The following is an 18,511-nucleotide window of genomic DNA, read 5'->3' on the forward strand; positions in this document are numbered from 1 at the left end:
CTGCAGCAGAATTTAAAGCAGAGTCACATGGATGGATTTGGAATAGTACTTAGGAGAGCTGGACAGGTTTCACACTGTTCTCATCAGATGAAATACCATCATACTCCCTTCTTTGAGAAGAAGCTGGGCAGCTTCCACAGGAAATAACATCCTCTTGCATTGCATCTATTTCTACTGATGTGCATAAACTTTTACACAGCCATTGAAAGACTGCTAGTCCCAATCTCTACTTGTAAGAACAACGGAATGATGAATATGGAAATATCTTTAAAAGACTAATCAGCTCTTCGTACCCTAAAATCTGGTGGGTATCCTCCAACATAAAAGACAACAGTGCTGGGATCAAGATTCAGGAGGGTGTAACTGTCTGCACTGCTTGCAGTCAAAGGACTTTCATGCTTTGGGAAAGATGATGTTGCCGCTGCGATGTAATTCAGCTTTGCATACTGGTAAATCCTGAAACACAAACACACAGGCAAAAGATCACATCATGCTAATAAAAGATGTTTGTAACAGGGTTTGGAAAAGTCTGTTGTTCAGTGTGGATGTTCTACCTTTCAAACTTAACTTGGTCCATAATGGCTTCCTCGGTTTCACTCTGAGTCACAGTTGGCTGCACGTCTAATTCTACGTCACCACCTCCCAGGTTATAGACACAAGTGAGGCGACCGCCTTTCACAGCCATACCAATATAGTCCTTGGAGGCCTAAGAATAGCAAAGCAAACAATTATTAATAAATGATTAATGTTAATGAAGGTAAAACACAGCAGCACTTCCTCTGAGACATTATCATACCGTGTATGAATCACAAGAAACCCACCCACCTAATGATGAGAATTCTTGTTAAGTTTATCAGTTCTGGGAATAAAACATTGATAGCTTGTATGTTGCACTGACTCAGGGAATGTAGCTACAAATTAATCTGAGAGTCGTGTGTGGCTTTTTATTTTTACAACAATGGCAACTAAAGTAATTTCCACACTTGTAACATCTCCCAGCTAAAGCCATGAAAACGTGACACCTTTGCCAAAAATTAGACTAAACATCTGTTAAATCAAAAAAGACGTTTGAAGAAACACTTCAGTTAAGGACAGGGGTTCCTACTGAGGTGACTGGAAGCAGCCATCTTCCCAAACTATTCCCATTTTATTTTTGGAACACAAGTAAACAATTAAAACATTGTCGAGAAATATCCTGGCCAGATACTCAGTGAATAAGAAGAAGTCCAGTGTAGAATAACTACCTGTGAACACCTTTCAGTGTATGCACAAGCCTCACTGCAGATACAGCTGCTATCAGATAACAAGACTTAAAAATACATAGGAAGCTTGATGGTGCTTGAGCAATCCTGAGTGCACAAGCAGGTCTGTATTGTTCTGCGTATTTGGAAGAGAAAGAAATCGAGTGCAGAGGGACTGAATTTTAAAAAATACATGATCACTGTTCTTTAACCAACAGAGAAACTCACAGCGACTTATACTGTGATAAGAGTCAAAATGTTGAGGCAGGAGTTGGGGCTGAGACTGCTGCAGAACCTAATGCTTCTGAGAAGACTGTATGGTGGCATCCATGACTGAGAAGTAATTTCCAAAGGACCAAAGGACCAATGGGCAAAGCAGTCAGTCACCCAGCAAGTTATTTGGCCAATGGAGGAATGAACTATTCTTCAGAAAACACTTCTGCCACCACAAAATGGCAGTTATAAAGGAATGGGCCAACAGTAGCTATAAACGTCAGTTAACATAAATCATCTCCCATCTGTTTCTCAAATTCTGTTCTAAAAATCAGATTAAATCTCAAAATATACCTACATCTTTATTACCCAGGTACAGCACAAAGTTATTTGATGCCTCCAAGGGATTTGGTTTTGGTTTCGGCTTTTGGAGAAAGAAAGAAAGTGAAGTGTAGCCTTTCAGATCATCAAGGTTGCTTGGAGGTCGAACCTCTACACCAGAGCTGCCATTAAACCTCATGGGAATAGCAACCTGTTAAGAGAAACAATATTCAGTACATTAAAATTATCTATTGTTACTAGTCCTACTTATTTCACTGTTGTGTTTGATTGCAAAGTAACCTATTACACATGCCAGTCATGTTGCATCCATCAATTACTATAGATTTGGATCCTACCAAAGAAAATAGCTAGGAAACAGACTGGGTAATACAGTATTATGTATTATCAACACAGCAATTTTTTTTTACATGAGATAACAACTCTTATCATGCCTCTGTCAAGTAATTGTTACCTTCAATACATGGACAGGGAAGCATGTGCCCTGCAGCTCTAAAGAGCATACCTTAATTGTCTACACATGTATCCTGATGCTTCACTTATCTGGATTTGACTGCCTGTTGGAAATTATAATGCATGTCTGATACTAATAAAGATATGTCCTATTGCAGCTATTTAGTCACAAATTCCTTTTATTCATTGTGACTGTAGGCTACTTGTGATGACCTCAGGGATGCTTCTCAGGGACCAGAGACCATGCTATCCCTCGAGCAACTACACCAGCTGTTTAACAGGAGAAAAGGCAGTCTAATCAGAAGATGCCAATAGCTGACTGCATCCAGCTCTGGGGTCCCCAGCATAAGAAAGACATGGAGCTGTTGGAGCAAGTACACAGCAGGGCCACAAAGATGGTTAGGAGGCTGGAGCACCTCTCCTATAAAGACAGGATGAGAGATCTGGGCTTGTTCAGCCTGTAGAAGAGAAGGCTCAGGGGAGACCTAATAGCAGCCTTCTAGTACCTGAAGGGGCCTACAGGAAAGTGGAGAGGGACAGTTTGTCAGGGAGTGCAGAGAGAGGACAAGGGATTTTAATGGGTTTAAACTGAAAAAGGGCAGATTTAGATTAGATGAGAGGAAGAAATTCTTTACTGTGAGGGTGATGAGGCCATGGCACAGGCTGCCCAGAGAAGCTGTGGCTGCCCCCTCCCTGGCAGTGTTCAAGGCCAGGTTGGATGGGGCTTTGGGCAACCTGGTCTAGTGGAGGGTGTCGCTGCCCATGGCAGGGGGGTTGGAACTAGATGGCTTTTGGGGTCCTTTCCAACCCAAACCATTCTATGTTTCTGTGATTCTGTGCTTCCTAACATCTTGAGGCACCTGGAGACATGAGAACACAGGGCTACACAACTACTTTGCCAGTGTCAGCATTCACCTGGTGTACAGCCCTGCCTCTAAGCTGCAGAACTAACTCAACTGGTGCTGCCAGGGCCACTGCAATGTACCTTGGAATGCAAGAGGCTATGGTACAGATAAGTATTGCAGAAGTGCCCTGGGAAAAAACCCTATGGAAGGAGGATGGAGTAGAATGCTGCTGCACCCACTCATTTTTATGTACAAATTGTCATTATCTTATCATCAGGGTTACTTTAAGTGCTGGGTGGTGCTGTTGAATTAAATTTGCATCTGGTCTTTCACACACATTTTATCAAAGTGGTTTCGAGAGAGAAAGAACAAAAGTACTGCTGTGTGTCCAACCCACTGAGGTCAGGCATGATTGCAATGTTCAGGACAGACCTTGTTTGCAGCATCTCTTGCCTGCTGAATCAGCTCTCTTATGCGATTCAGATTCTCAGAGATGTTGCTTATTGGCACCAGCTGTTGGTTGATACTCTCAATCTTGCTGAACAGGTCTGGAAGTTTGTTTGTCAATTTTTGTACTGCAATGAAATAAAAAAAAAATAATTACTGATGATAGAAAAGAGGAGGAAAACAAATGCAAAAATATGATATCATGACTCAATTATCAGAAAAGCAGTGAGCAGGGTAATGACAGAGCTGTTTTCATTAGTCCTGCAACATTAGGAAGCCCTCACTGAAACTAGCAGTTTATACAGAGGTCACTGTACTCTTGGAATTTGTATACAAAGGTATTTGAAGAAGTACACAGAATCAGCACTTCCAAAAACAATAATAGATAAATTCATTTCAGGAGAAAATCTGATAATATGATAATTTTAGTTTTCATTAAAGTGGGAACCAATTTTAATCTCCTGTGATTGAAAAAAAAAAAAGCAAGCAGCAAAGAAGTCTGAAAGTTTTAGCACACTGGAACCCTATGATGCAAAAGGCAAATGAAAAGAAATCCAGACCTATTATTTTTCTAAATATGACTTCTAATCCAGTTTTGTAACTGCAAGGATGATTTATGGCTTTGCAATAACATGCAGGGCTAGCCCCTGCATTTATCTTATTTAAAATGCTTTATCACACTTGACTTTTGAAGAGATGAAAAGAAATGCTGTTTGGGACTGTGATTCCCCCTTCTTTTGCATTCAACACAGTCTCTTAGCTTCAGCTAACAGACATCTAGCCTAAGCTAACTGTCTAGGTCCCTTCTCTAGTCAGTCTAGTAGAAAAACCACAGAAACATGAACTGGCTGAGGTTGGAAGGGACCGCTGGAGGTCATCTGGTCCAATCCCTCATGCTCAAGTAGGGCCATCTAGTGCCAGTTGCCCAGAATAGTGTCTAGACAGCTTTTGAATATCTCCAAGGGTGGAGACTACACAACTCCTCAAGGCAACCTGTGTTAATCCTCTGTCATCCTCACAGTAATAAATTGTTTCCTGATTTTCAGAGGGAACCTCCTGTGTTCCAGCCTTTGCCACAGAGGCACACTGCTGGCTCATGTTCAGCTGATGCCCACCAGGTCCTTTTCTGCAAAGATGCTTTCCAGCTTGGCTGCCACCCAGCATATACCGGTGCATGGGGCTGTTTTTCCTCAGCTGGAGGATTTCTCCTTGTTGAAGTTCATGAGGCTCCTGTCAGCCCGTTTTTGCAGCCTGTTGAGGTCCCTCTGGATGGCAGCATGAACCCTCTGGTGTATAAGCCACTCCTTCCAGCTCTGCATCATCTGCAGACTTTCTGAGGGTACACTCTGCCCATCATCCACATCATTACTGAAGATGTTAAACAGGATTGGATCCAGTACTGAACTGTGGAATATCCAACTAGTCACTTGCCTCCAAGTCTTTAGAGACCAGTCATGGCACCAGCTTTTAATACATACCACAGGATGGTCTCCATCACCATTCTGCTGTACCTGGCCCTTTCCACTGGCAGTAAGGGAAGCTCAGGATACTAGCTTAGGCTAGGTGCCTAACCTATTGACGACTAAAATTTCTGCAGCATAACTGACCACGTTGACCTAACAGTGACTTGGCAGGGCTCAGCACCTGTGACAGCAAAAAACCCACATACCTGAATTGTTTGCCTCCTGCAATACTTTATTGAAGACAGTGTTCTGTGTTTCTCCATAGTTATTCTTAATTTTATCCACATCTGCTTCAATTGGGAGCAGTTTTTCCACTATGTTGTTTGTGACATCCTCGGCACTCTTTGCCATGTTATTTGCACTGGTGATCATGCTGCTGATGTCATCTGAAACACATACAAATGCCCGTGCAGGTTCTTACAGTAACAGATGAAAGGGGCAAACCAGAAGCCATCAGTAAGTAACTGACCTCTGTTTATCCCATTGAGATTATTTTGAAGAGTGACAAGATCGATCTGCAGTGAACTCTTCTCTCCATCAGCGGTATCAAGTCTTTGCTTTAGTTCTTCAAGGGTTGGACCAAGAGCTGCAACAGAGTGAATGGCCAATATGAATTTTGAACAGGAATACCAGCTCCCAGTCAGACAGGTGCTCCAGCAGCACCAGCCTTCACTCCTATACACTGAATGAGCACTGAATGAGCTTCTGCACTGCAGAACAAGTACAAGGGTAAGGATTTGTTGGACAGGAGTACTGCAAATGCATATAGCACAGCAGAGGTATGAAATCCACTTTGTTGCCCTTTTCCCATTGGGAATATCCATCACAAGTCCCACTGAAATGGATTTAGCCTGTTTGGTTAGATATTTGCTGCAGAGCTTTGGTGGACTGAGAAAATTCATGGTTCAATGAAAGCCTGTCAGGCTGTGCCAACATTTCTACTACCACTTTCTTTCTTGGTACCTTGCAATGTCTTTTCCGTCTCCTGTGCTTGATTCAAGAGTGTATTGCTCTCAGTTTTTAACTTGGCAGCTTTTCCTGATAGGTCTTCTCTCTTCACAGTCTGGTAACAGAAGTGTGGCACTGTAAGACCTCTTTAATAATCATACTCAAATTTAAAGAGTAAAAGAGATAGCCCAATCCAGTTTGAAAATAAATCTGTTGAAGGGCAGAGATTTCACGGGAAGAACACCACTTTAAGCAACAATTATCAAGGTTAATTTAAGTATAATATAACCCTGGTTTTTAGCAAACTTCTGGCAGATTTGGGGAGCATTCAGAAGAAATTACTAGCACACGGCTGCCAGATACTACTCCTCAGCTGAAGAACTCTGGATATTACTACAGCAAAGTAAAAGTAGGTACCCAAAGTCACCTTCAGTGTTTACTGGGCCTGCATCAAGGAGATCTCTTTACTTTGCATTGAAAGGAACAGTCGGTGTTCAGACAGACAGCCTCATCAGAAAGGCAGTAATGAGGCTCTTTAGTGATGAACCAAGACTAATTCATGAACATGCAGAATATCAGCTCGTATCGTGACCACAGACAAATAAGCCATGCCAAGACACATGGGACTTTTAAAAATCTTTTTTGGTGCCTCTCTGATAGTTAAAACAACAACAACAACAACAAAAATATCTACTTGTAAAGATTTTAGCATCATTTGTGTGCCCTGATGGGTACTTACCGATAAAGCTGAGTCAGCGGCGTTCCCAGCTTTGTTGGCCGCTTCCTCTGCCGCTTTGATGGCATTAATAATATTGTCATAGGCAGTAGAAGCTTCCACAGCACAGCCTACCAACTCGTCCTTCCTGGCACTGTTCTTTATCCTGTGGGAAACAGGGTGAAAAATGATGCTTTCTGCCAAGACAGAAGCATTCTGAGCCCACCTGAACCCAGGATTCTCTAACTAATGCCAATACAGGAAATCTCTTTCAGAGATCTCTGATTTCATTCTGCAAAAATACCAAGGCAGACCAACATGTAAAGATTCTCCAGTAGATGGGATAAGTTCAGGTCCTTGGAAAAGGACAACCGTGGGCCCCCAAAACAGTATTTAAATAATTAAGATTATAAAAAAAATCATCAAGGCACAAGGTCAATAGGCCACCTCCATCATAGCCCCACAAACACACTTCAGTTCAGAGAACTGCAGCTTCCAGATAATCTCTGGCTGCTCCAGCATCCGGCAGAAGCAGCAGATGGGGTACAAGACAGAGTAACAACACAGTGCTTGGGCTTTTCCCAACAACCAGATCAGTAGGTCTGGCATCAGAAAAAACAGACAAAATCTCTTGTACCTACTCCCTGTGAGGTATGCAGCTGCCCAATATCAGCTGTATTTGTGAGAACGGGGTCATCTTCATTGGAAAAAAGAATCACAGCGAAAACTAACAAAAAATGAATTATTTTTTTTTAAACCAAGTATTTTCCAGCCTGAATTAGGTGGTTTGGAATTTAACTTTTTGAGAGTTTTGAGGCAGTGTTATGACAAAATGTGAACAATTTGCATGGGGAAAAAACCCCACAAAATAGGGTTTAACTTTTTTAAATTTTGTTTTGGATGTACCATAGAAGGCTTCCAAAACCCCACTTGTAATTCCAAGGAGAAGTACAAGTAATGGAGAGAGAAAGACATGACTCACATCCATTTACTCATTTTTTTGCCTTCCTAGCAGATTTCTTGAAGGGCAAGAAAACTATAGGAACACTTTTCCTCACTAATGCTAAAAGACTCTGCCAAGACAACTTTTCTTCCAATTATTTGTCCCAATTCATTGCCATCATATAGGCATCCTTGAGTACAGGAAACAATACTACAAAAAATGTATATTTTAAACATCTTCCCACTCTGGTACATGAGAATTTTCTCTCATTAGTAAGAAGTTAAGGAAGTGCTAATACAAAGCTGTATTATGAGAGTTCCCATTTCTGGGACAAAAATAAACCCCAAACAAACAGGAAAAAAAACAGGAAGACCTGGTTAGTGGGGAAAAAAAAAGAAGAGACATCATTTGTACGTCATGAGGAAGCAGGAAAAGACAAAGCCAATTTCTAACTTTGCAAATGGTCATTAAAGCAAGTGAAGTTATAGACAGAACATTGCAACCATGGATGTTATGTACAAATTTAAAGGAATAGCAACATACTCTTCCAGTTGTTTTGCCAAGTCTTGCAAAGATTTGGCATGTTCCTCAGCCCTCACCACCAACGGCTCTTTGCTTGCTGACAAGGAGTTGTTTGTCAGCTTTTCATTCATATCTTTCCTTGCTCCATCCAGCTGAGCAGCCAGGCTTTCATATTCCTATGGGTTTATAAAGATAAAATTGAATTTGTATTCATGCATGTTTGATTTTTGTCCTTGTTTCCTTCAGTGTTACATACACCTTGCACCTGAGGAGACCAAGAGGTAAAACATTCCCTTCCAACTCACTCTGAATGTTACTGGAAACAACTGCTACTCACACATTATGGTTATAAACCCATTATGTAAAAACTGAGTGAGACCAAAGACCTTTCTAAATCCAGTATCCTGTGTCTAACAGTGCCTAGAAGTAATTGCTCAGAAATACAAGAATAACACGATCACTTATGGTATTTCTTACAGATATTCGCCCAAATTCAGATCTCTGCAGTTCAGTGTCTTCCTCACACACATCACAAGCCTCAACAAGCTTCTCTTACGGAAACCTGTGCGGGCAGGCTCTTCTTGCACCCAGGATGAGCTGTGAGATCCTGCCCTTTCTGTGAGGCTCAGACAGGCTCCGTGTCCCAGCCATGGGACCCATTACAGTGACAGCAAGATAGTGGGGTTTTTCACCTTAACTTAAGAAGGTTACTATACCTCTTTGCTCTTTTGCAATAATCCAAGTACACCGTTAGCTTGCACCAGGGAAGATCGAGCAGCGCTCAGAATATCCCAGATACCATTCTGTTGTGTATTTGTCTCCTCGATCCGTTTCTGAGGAAAAATGAAAGGTTGAATAACAGGTGAACGGGTTAAAAATGAGAGCCAGGAAAAAAACCCTGTATCAACCTAATGTAGTTTGCAGTAGGATTTATTGAAGGTACTTATCACTATGTTAATTGGATGCCTATACTGTTTAGGGACTAATGCTACCCTCCTGATTAGAAGAGTGAGAAAATGCAGGAGTCTGCAGTAGTATGGCATACAGCTGGGCAGCAGGCGACAGTCCTTCAGCTCTCAGCCCCAAAGTAAAATTAGTACGGGTCAGCCGAGACCATCTAAGTGTCTGCTCTCTCAAAATGATTATGCTACCCATTCATCTGGGGATCTTACCAGAAATGAGGTATAGAACCTCCTTCTCCTCTTGAACACTGTGAGTGGAACCGAGCTCTTTGGCCTAGAGCAGGCCTGTGACAATCCACAGCATAGCTCTGGGGTAGTGGCACACCACAAACACGGCCAGATAAGCTGTGTTGCCAGTAAGGACGCGTCCGCTCTCTTCCACTGGGTTTCTCTCATTGTAATATGCCAAATCTCTCTCTACACCAGAGAGTGTATCAGGAGATTCATGATTTGTGGAGATGCATGCATCTTTTAACAGAACTGTGCATCTTACATGGCACACATATTATACAGTCCATGCACAACTAAATATTGAAAGGGACAGCTGAATGTATAAATTCTTCTGTTCAAGCAGTGTTAGCAAACTAGGTGGACAGAAGTATGCTAAAACAATGTTATATTTCAGGAAAACCAGAATTAATTTAAAAGAATGGGTGTCTTGTAGAACATCCTTACTTTTTATACAATTTCAGCAGCTCTAAATATCAAGCGCTGCTCAGGAATGACAGCCATTTCTGGTCCCCTTTCTGACAAGAACTCAGAAGCAGTTCAGTAGAATATTAATCCCAAATAATTTAACAGTATTGTACACATTATGGCTCCCATCTTTCATGGTTGTTAAAGCCAAATGCCTTAAGGAACTTATTGCAAAAAGTACATCAGCATTAGGAATTTGATGTAAAATAAGAAACAAAAAGGCTCGTGGTAGCTAGAAGAAGGGCTAAGTCACAGTGTCTCTCTCCTTCTCTGCTTTCATCAGAGCTATGTCTTGGTCACACTGTCCTGGTCACATAAAGAAGCCACAGGTGGGAGTAGACTAACACCTGCCCATAATGCATCAGAAGATGGAAAGAGACCTTAGAGAAAGTCTAAAGGATTAGTGCTACTTCGCTTTGCAAGGTCAAAAGCAGAAAACAAAAGCACTTACCATCTCCTGAGGTTTAACTTTCTTCTCCCAAACCCCAACATTACCTTAATATCTTCCAACAGAACTTCATTATCACTGTTTAAGTTTTCAGCCTGCTTGATTTGTCCTGTTGCCTCATTCAGAGCTTCACGGAGGTCCGTGATTTTGGATTCATATTCATTCAATGATTCCCGTACAATTTTAATGAGCCCATGATTTTCTTGGTGGTACTTTTGTAGTTCATTCTTAATACGTGCCAGTACTGTTGTATCAGGACCAGAAAGAAAAGCTTTGTTCAGAGAAGAATGGAACTCAACTTCCTACAAAAGGCCTTGATGTTTAGGATTAGAAATCTGTGGTTGTGTGAAATACCCTTTGCAATGCTTATTTCTGGGCTACTACAGCAGAGGTGCTATTCAGCATCTCACTGGATCAAACCAGCTCACAAGTTTGCAGATGCAGAACATGGGTAAACATTTATTTGGCTGTTTATAAATTAAGTAGAGATAAAGATAACCTGCAAATACTGAATAGGGTTTTTTTTTCATATGGAACAAACACGATTTCATCAACAATTTAATACACAGTGTAGAAGTCTACATCTGCACTAGTCATCAAAACTTCCTCTGTAATCAGTGGTGAGATGCAGGCACCTTTCATCTTAAAGAAGGTAGAAACACAAGAGGTCAAATGAATCACACTCTAAAGAGTGCACATTTCACTGCTTACAAGATAGGATCCAGAGAGATACCTACTTGGACATAGGTATCAATGTCCAAAGTTAGGGGAAATTACTATGATTCATCAGGTATTACAAATTTTTCAACTATGTCCCTGGTAAGAAGATAAGCCTGTGACTTTGCCATTCTTGCTGTCTCTAATGTCCAGAACAAAGTTTACAGACACGTGCAGAGAAGCTAAAAGGGAGAACAACCAGTGCAACTAGAACATCTGAACTGCCTTATCCTTGTATGATCTCACCCTTGGACTACTCTGGCAGCTACTAAAAATCTGTTGTTAAATTATACCTGCAATTCCTCTAAAATAGCTGCACATACCACAGCCTATACATTATAACACAGGGAAGTGCTAAATATGTTAAGATCAGGTACGTCTTTTGAGATTGATCTAGTTATGACAGAAGGATCTACTGGGTTTCTTCCGCAGCTCAACTCAGTTTCTTCCATAACAAACTAAAAATGCCTTTAAACCCCCCTCCAGAACTACCACGTTCCTGTTGACTAACATCCACCACAGATCCCAGGGATACATTGGCAATACGCCCCACCCTGCACTCCATCCCAAACAATCAGTGATACTTTAGACTGAATATTGATCTTTCTAAAGAGTAAGAAGCTAAGAGAACAAGCCCTTACGCAGCTGAGCTGCTGTTCTCTCCTTCTCTGCCTCTGCTTGAAGTTGGCCAAAGTTGCGGTTTCTCATTTCTGTCATCATGCGTTGAGCTTCAGCCAGTTCTTTGGCAGCATCTCCTAAGGGCAAGTTGTTGCCTTCTGCATTTGTTCCAGCTATTTGTTCCAAGAGCACTGAAAGCAAAGTATTGTCAGCATCAAAGAGATGATGTGCTTAAGCCTATGCAACAGACACGAATGACAGGTCTCTCCTCCGAAAAAGACATGCCTATTCCTGAACTCCATCATAAAGCAGATCCATTTTGCATTAATCATGTTAAACTGAAAAGTATGTCATGTCACCAGACCAGAGATAGTAAGATGGCATCAAGCTTGAAATTTCATAGCAATAATTTTAGCTTCTAACTTTAAAAAGCCTATAATAGCAACCCAGACTGAAGTCAGACTAAAGGTAGGATAGTCAATTTGTTGTTCTACATGTCCCTGTGGTAGTTTCTTTGTCCCTAATCAGTATATAGAGAAGGAAGGCACCTAAACTAACATTATATACTAGATTTCCAATAAGAAGAGTGAATTCCACAGCCATTGTCTAAATTCTGATCTATGAAGTTGTTATCTAAGAAAACTTTTCATGCTAAATTAAGAATATTGTGGATAAACTGAAAACTAAACATGTTATGGAGTAAGAAACTGTTTTTACCTTGTATATTGTTAACAACTATTTGTATTCGTGAAACCAAATCCTTTCCTTTCTGATGAGTTTGGCCAAAATTATTAAACAATATCTCAGCTGCTTTGTAATTAATTTCAGCCTAGTAAGGAAAAAAAAAATTAGATTAAAAATACCCCTATACAGCATGCTAATATGTAGGCAAGAGATGTGCATTTTTTAACTGATGTGGTAATTCACCTTTTCCTGGAGAGCATTTACATTCTGGTTTAGGCTAGTGAATTCTGTCTCCAACTCATCTACCTTTGAACCCTGGTTATGAACAACAGAACGGTAGTTGTTCAGTAAGACCTGAAAAGAAAGGAAAATAATGCAGTAAATCACCCAATCACAGGAGGCAAAACACTGGGTTAGATCTTTACCCAAGGTAAGTAAGAGCAGCATTACTGACATGAAGCTGATCAATTGCTGCCCCAAACCTGTTCTTTTTTATCTGTCATTATGTACAGCAACTACTATTCCAACCAAAGACAATGTTTGGGGAGGAAGATGTTTTACATTGGCAATTGGAAAATCATTTTTTTTTCATAATGCAGAGACATGAAGTGCTAGAAAGAGACAGAGCTATAGGAAAACCTCAGAGATAGAGCTTTCAAGGTGTGCAGGCATCAGAAAAGGCAGAGATACAGATTCTCTTTCAGAGCATGGCATAGAAACAATAGCTGTAGTCTAGCAGGTGAAGCCCAGTGATGTCAGCATCTCATATTTGAAATCAAAAGTTTCCTTGAAAACTGACAAGAAGATGGCATAAGTTCCTCATTCCAGCTCTTATCTGCTTAATCTGAAATCCACTTTTCCATTTATATGCACCCACCTTCAAGTCCTTGATGCGTGTTTCCAGATGTCTCATCTGCTCCAGTGTGTGGGTACTCGCATGGACGTTTTGCAGCTGAGCCTTAATGAGCTGAAGCTCATCAGCTATTGTGCTCAAGTCCTTCAGTAGGGTAATTACACAGCTATCGCAAGCTGAAGGGAGCAAGAGCAAAGGAAAACAATACATATTACTACATTTGGTGCAGAGAACGTTTCAGTGAGGACATTAATAAATGAGATGCAATGGAAATTCTTTTGATGCTTGTCGCTTGGTGCTGCCTGAAGAACAAAGGCAACAACAAAGCCCAGAGTATTAAGGGGAGTGAGCAAAGCCAGAAACAAGGAGGAGGCTCTATTTTTGCAGCTGGCTAGCTGACCATCTCTTTTATAGTTTTTCCAAGTGTTTGGTTGAATGTTTGCTTTTAAAAGATTAATTACAGGATACATTCACAGTCCTTTTAAAACTCTGCCACCCTTAAAAGTGTCATCAGGATTTGTTCAAGGCCAGCAGAAGGCAATCTAAGTGCAGTTCTGGTTTTTAGTACTTACAGTCACAATCTTCATTGGGATCCACATCTTTTGGGTCATTATTGAAACATTCTGAAATCACAAAACTCTCATCAGCAACCAGTTTTCTTATGCAAGTACTGCTATTGCATTTTTGCCCTCCTTTTTTATGCCAGCTGCCAGTAAAACCCACTGCTGCCCTTTCATCAATCCATGCCCACTGTGAATGAGCTGAAATGCCCAGAAGGCCTGAGCATGCCAAAACATTCAGCTCCCACTTATGCCTGCTGAGTTCAACACTTTCGTCATCCCTCAAAGGAAACTGTAACCTCCCAATAGATGCTACTTGGGTAGCAGCAGGAGGCGCTTTTTCACCAAGTGTGAAAAGACCGTATTGCTAGAATTTGCCTAGAACACCACCACTGGCATTGGAGCCAAGACTAGGCTGTTAAAGCATTTTAGCCAGGATGTAGGTTCAAACCCCTTTACCTACTTCAGCATTAATATTCAATCCACAGGATCTGATTCCCAGGAGGATGTCTTACCCACAAAGAACTGAGAGATGATTATGGTCTTTTGTTATATCAGCTTGCAAGATCAGGGGTTTAACCAAGCTTGAGATAAATCCACAGTGTGTGCATGGAAGGAGGCACTGCAGGTAACCCAAGGTAGGGAGCTTGGACCACAGACACAGGCCATATTCAGCAAACATTGCCCTCAGACTTTCCAACAAGCTAGCACAAGTGACTGCCTGTCCAGTGTGCTGTTTTGGTTGCTTTCTTTCTTTGCTTTACAAATCCCATTATAAGAAGCCTAATGCTCTCCAAGTGTGCATGGGATTGTAACTTCTAGGATGCAAGAGAGGAACTGGCTCCTACAAATGCTATCACATACGACAAGAACCTTCCAGTCTTGATGCCCAAGTCCCTTTAACAGCCTTGGTCCTGCCAAACTATCCTCTCCTCTTGAAAGTGAAAAGGGCTGCACCTGTCTTTTACTCTGAAGGAAAAGGATGCACTCAGGGTCTAGGCTGTTGCTGTCAGGAGTCAACAACAGCTTCAACTGTGAGAGGTTACAATGATAAAATTGGACCTGAACTTTAACAGCAGCATGAAACAGCCTGGAATAACCTGCCTAGCTGTGCCATTTCCTTTGGCACTTGCACATTAAGTCATCAGGAAGTTAAACAGGATTGGTAGTGAGCGCTGCTGCCAAAAGGACACAAGTCACAAAGAATCTATTTGTAAGACAATGAAGGGAACTATTCCGAAATTCAAATACCCATGCAGCTCTGCTGGTGTGCCATTCAGCTAACACTGAGCCATATTTCAGCTGCTGCTGTGAAGTACCAATTAAATAAAACTATTATTACAGCTTGTGTGCAAATAACATCAACCAAGAACTGGTGAAATGAGAAAGCCTGGCCAAGTGCCGAACACCACGCCCAAGAAACCTGCTGGAACACGCTGTGCTGATGATCACACAGGGGTTTATTCCTAATGGGGAAAAAGAGGCAGCTGATTGGAGACAAGCTGAAAGCAGGGCGGCTTGTTGAATTTTGCCCTATGGATTAGTTTGTCCTAGCAAACTTTTGCTTCAAAAAGAAAGGAATGTTTGGATCCGTTCCACACAAGGTATAAATACAATAAAGATGTATTATGTTTGTGATGCAATATGAAATGAGAGCCAGCTATTGAAAAATTGCACCAGCAACCAACAGCTGTCCGCATCCCTTGCAGGTCTTCTCATTTCTGTGACCAAGGAAAGCTGAGGTAATCTTAGGCAGTCATCTGAATGCAGTATGAAGAGCAGCACAGAGAAATGAAGAGCATAGAAATACTAGGAGTTGTTAGTTTGACAGTTCTCTTAACATCTGAGGAGGGAAAGCTGCCTACAGGGAAAGGGAAGTGTAATTTTATCGGGGAATAAAAATATGGAAGAATCAAGGTCCTTTTCAGGAGCTGTGACCTACATGTTTCTGAATAGAAATTAATATCCCAAGGGATTGAAGTGAATTGAGGAGAACAGAGTCTGAGGAATGTAGGCTCAGGCCCTTTACTTCAGAATGGTGATAGATAAAGCAAACATACACCAGTATGTATTCTTATAAGAGTTTACTAACAGTGCAGTGCACATGTGACTGACACCAGGAAAATCAGAGACATATCTGAGATGGCAGAGTGGTCTGTGGTAGGATTTATAAAACAGTCAAGTCCTAACTTCCAGTGTAAAGACAGCTTGGATACTTAAGATGTCAGTGCCTGACACAGACTCCGGAGATGTCACTGATCTGCCCCAAATACATTTAAAAAACACATACTGAGAGTGCTCAGTTTCATAAGCGCATGACATAAGACTGGCAAGATATGACTTAACCATGTCAGAAGAGGAACCATAATGCATTTAAAAACATACCTGTGAAACCAAAAAACAAAATAAAATTGGTAGTATTTGTTAAAGGAAATACATGACTAAATGTTTTACAAGGGCAAACTCAGGACAACCCACGTATTACCAGGGTGTTATGTTTTAGGAAACTTTACTCTTTGTTAAAAATTACCTACATTTTCTATAAGTTTACATCTTTTCTTTGTTTCAACTGATCTAAATACCTTCTTTCTTTGCTTTCCAGAGAGAAAACAATGCTCCCTCTTCCATGTTCATAGGCCCTCACGTACCTCCAGTCAGACGGTCACAGCTAGCCAGCTGTCCATTATTATTACAATTACATTTCTGACAGTAGCCTCCATATTTTTGTGGATTTCCAAAATATCCTGGAGCACAGCTAGACAAAGAGATACAAATATTGTTTATTAAATATTTGAAGCTACTTTTGTGAAATATACATTCCCTTGACAAAAAAAAAATCAACCAAACCCAAGTTATTCTCCTGAAGAAACTCTCAAGAACTTTTGATTTCATGTCTTGACTTAGACAAAAAGGGTCTATTTCTGGTTTACAGTATCCTCTGCACTATGCTAAAAATATCTTTCCAGTACTGCAGATTTTTTTTCTAAAAATAAAAGAACTCCCACATCGCTCATATAGGAATAATTCACTTAATCTGAAAAAATACAATGAGCACAGATACATACACACAGAGAATTTGACAAGGCTTAACCCAGCAAGCTGCACCATTCTGGTCTGTGATCCCACCAGATACCAGGTACTAAGGAGGATCATGCTGCAAGCACACGTTGAGATTTCAAACAGCAATGACACTGAATTAAATTATCATCCATCTGCCAGGTGATACCTCCTCTTGCCATCTGTCAGCAAACTAGTTGGTGTGATTCCCAAATATTTTACAGGTTAAATATATTGCCCAGCCTGGCTAACTGATATTCCTAGAAGTCACTGAGTTGTGATATCTATAGGAGTGGTAATACATCAGCAAAGAGCCATGATGAGTAGCTGAAGTACAGCTAGGTCTGGAAGAGAATACCTGTTTATAATGTCAAAGGTAACAGCCTTGAAGCACAAGACAATGTGCTACTGGAGGTACCGTCTTCAGGTGACATACTGGACTCAAGTTTCCAAACAAGACACACCGCTCCATTACCATAGAACCATAGAATGGCATGGGTTGGAAGGGACCCCAAGGATCATAGAGTTCCAACCCCCCTGCCACAGGCAAGGCCACCAACCTCCAGGCCTGGTTCTACACAAGGATACCCAGGGCCTCATCCAACCTGGCCTTGAACACCTCCAGGGATGGGGCTTAATTCCGCCTGGATTTGAAAGTCAGGGAAATTGCCTTCTCTGCCTGCCTGAGACTACCATGCTCTACCTTTTGTGCTCTGCCAAATCGCTGCAAAGTTCCAGCCAAAGAGATGGCTTCAGGGTTGTGTTTGTATGGCCCACCTAAGGAGGATATTAGAATGGCTTGGGATGAACGTGTTAAACATGACATGGTTGCTGTTGGACAGCTACGAACACTGAGGCATCATCTGGCACGTTGGAGGAAACGGGAAAATGTTTTCAACTGAAAAAGAGACTAAGTAGGTGGGAGTCACAGGATGACTAAGTTAGAAAAGACCTCCAAGATCATCTAGTCCAACCATTTCCGCCCTCTACTAAATCATATCCCTGAGCACCTCATCTACCCATCTTTTAAATACTTCCAGGGCCCGTGACTCGACCACCTCCCTGGGCAGCCTGTTCCAATGCCCAATATCCCTTTCAGTGAAGATTTTTTTTCCTAATGTCTAATCTTACCCTGCTTAGTGCACACAGACTTCTTCAGGGAGTGTTGAGCTCACATCTAGAATTACACCATCGCCTCACACTAAACCAGCTCTTCAATAGATACCCTTAAATGCCTGCACACTAAGCATATGCATACATCCATGCATTACCCAGCAGAGAAATACATCCTTCTACAGTGCCTTGTAAAGACCTTGTTCTTGAGAAACAAGTCACTTACCGTTCACAGCGAACTCCGGTGTAGCCTTCTTTGCAGAGACACTGAATCTCTTCGCCATTTGCCACACAGCCTGTTGCAAATCTTGGAGAAGAAGCACAAGTATTATTGTGAGCACATCACGAAGCAGGTTTCACACTCTGGAGGCTAAGCTCAGTTAATGATGTTCAGATTGAAAAGATTTTATACCACCAAATTACTTCCCAGCTAATTTAATTGCCTCTAGATAAATTGCTGTGACTAATTGTTTGTAGGTTCATATTTTTTCATCTAATTTCTTTCCTTAGACTAAAAATAATAATTTGCCCATCCTCTGGACTGACTATAAGAGCTCACTACCCAAATGAATGCTTCAAATAAACTTTAATAGTGGTGATGTAAATAAAACAAGTATGGGTAGCTATTTTATCTTACTAGCCAAGAACCAATAGCCTGTTCTAGACATTTCCTC

At 41.3% G+C, this 18,511-nt stretch overlaps 1 protein-coding gene across 1 annotated transcript in view; it reads right to left on the reverse strand.

The window, feature by feature from the left end:
* The window catches only part of LAMA3 (laminin subunit alpha 3), a gene marked incomplete at its 5' end in the record, with an annotated part of 119,417 nt that overhangs the window by 13,861 nt on the left and 87,045 nt on the right, over nucleotides 1-18,511 (reverse strand). The window contains 18 exons of the mRNA XM_084260250.1: nucleotides 294-456; nucleotides 555-706; nucleotides 1,813-1,986; nucleotides 3,524-3,666; nucleotides 5,208-5,387; nucleotides 5,471-5,587; nucleotides 5,965-6,064; nucleotides 6,689-6,830; nucleotides 8,151-8,305; nucleotides 8,846-8,962; nucleotides 10,283-10,479; nucleotides 11,594-11,761; nucleotides 12,288-12,399; nucleotides 12,498-12,608; nucleotides 13,132-13,283; nucleotides 13,680-13,730; nucleotides 16,316-16,422; nucleotides 18,064-18,144. Coding sequence (XP_084116376.1) covers nucleotides 294-456; nucleotides 555-706; nucleotides 1,813-1,986; nucleotides 3,524-3,666; nucleotides 5,208-5,387; nucleotides 5,471-5,587; nucleotides 5,965-6,064; nucleotides 6,689-6,830; nucleotides 8,151-8,305; nucleotides 8,846-8,962; nucleotides 10,283-10,479; nucleotides 11,594-11,761; nucleotides 12,288-12,399; nucleotides 12,498-12,608; nucleotides 13,132-13,283; nucleotides 13,680-13,730; nucleotides 16,316-16,422; nucleotides 18,064-18,144 — 2,422 coding nt within the window. The remainder of the gene's footprint in view (nucleotides 1-293; nucleotides 457-554; nucleotides 707-1,812; nucleotides 1,987-3,523; nucleotides 3,667-5,207; nucleotides 5,388-5,470; nucleotides 5,588-5,964; nucleotides 6,065-6,688; nucleotides 6,831-8,150; nucleotides 8,306-8,845; nucleotides 8,963-10,282; nucleotides 10,480-11,593; nucleotides 11,762-12,287; nucleotides 12,400-12,497; nucleotides 12,609-13,131; nucleotides 13,284-13,679; nucleotides 13,731-16,315; nucleotides 16,423-18,063; nucleotides 18,145-18,511) is intronic.

Source organism: Gallinula chloropus, assembly GCF_964237585.1.
Source record: "Gallinula chloropus genome assembly, chromosome: 2".
In the NCBI taxonomy this organism is placed as follows: domain Eukaryota; kingdom Metazoa; phylum Chordata; class Aves; order Gruiformes; family Rallidae; genus Gallinula; species Gallinula chloropus.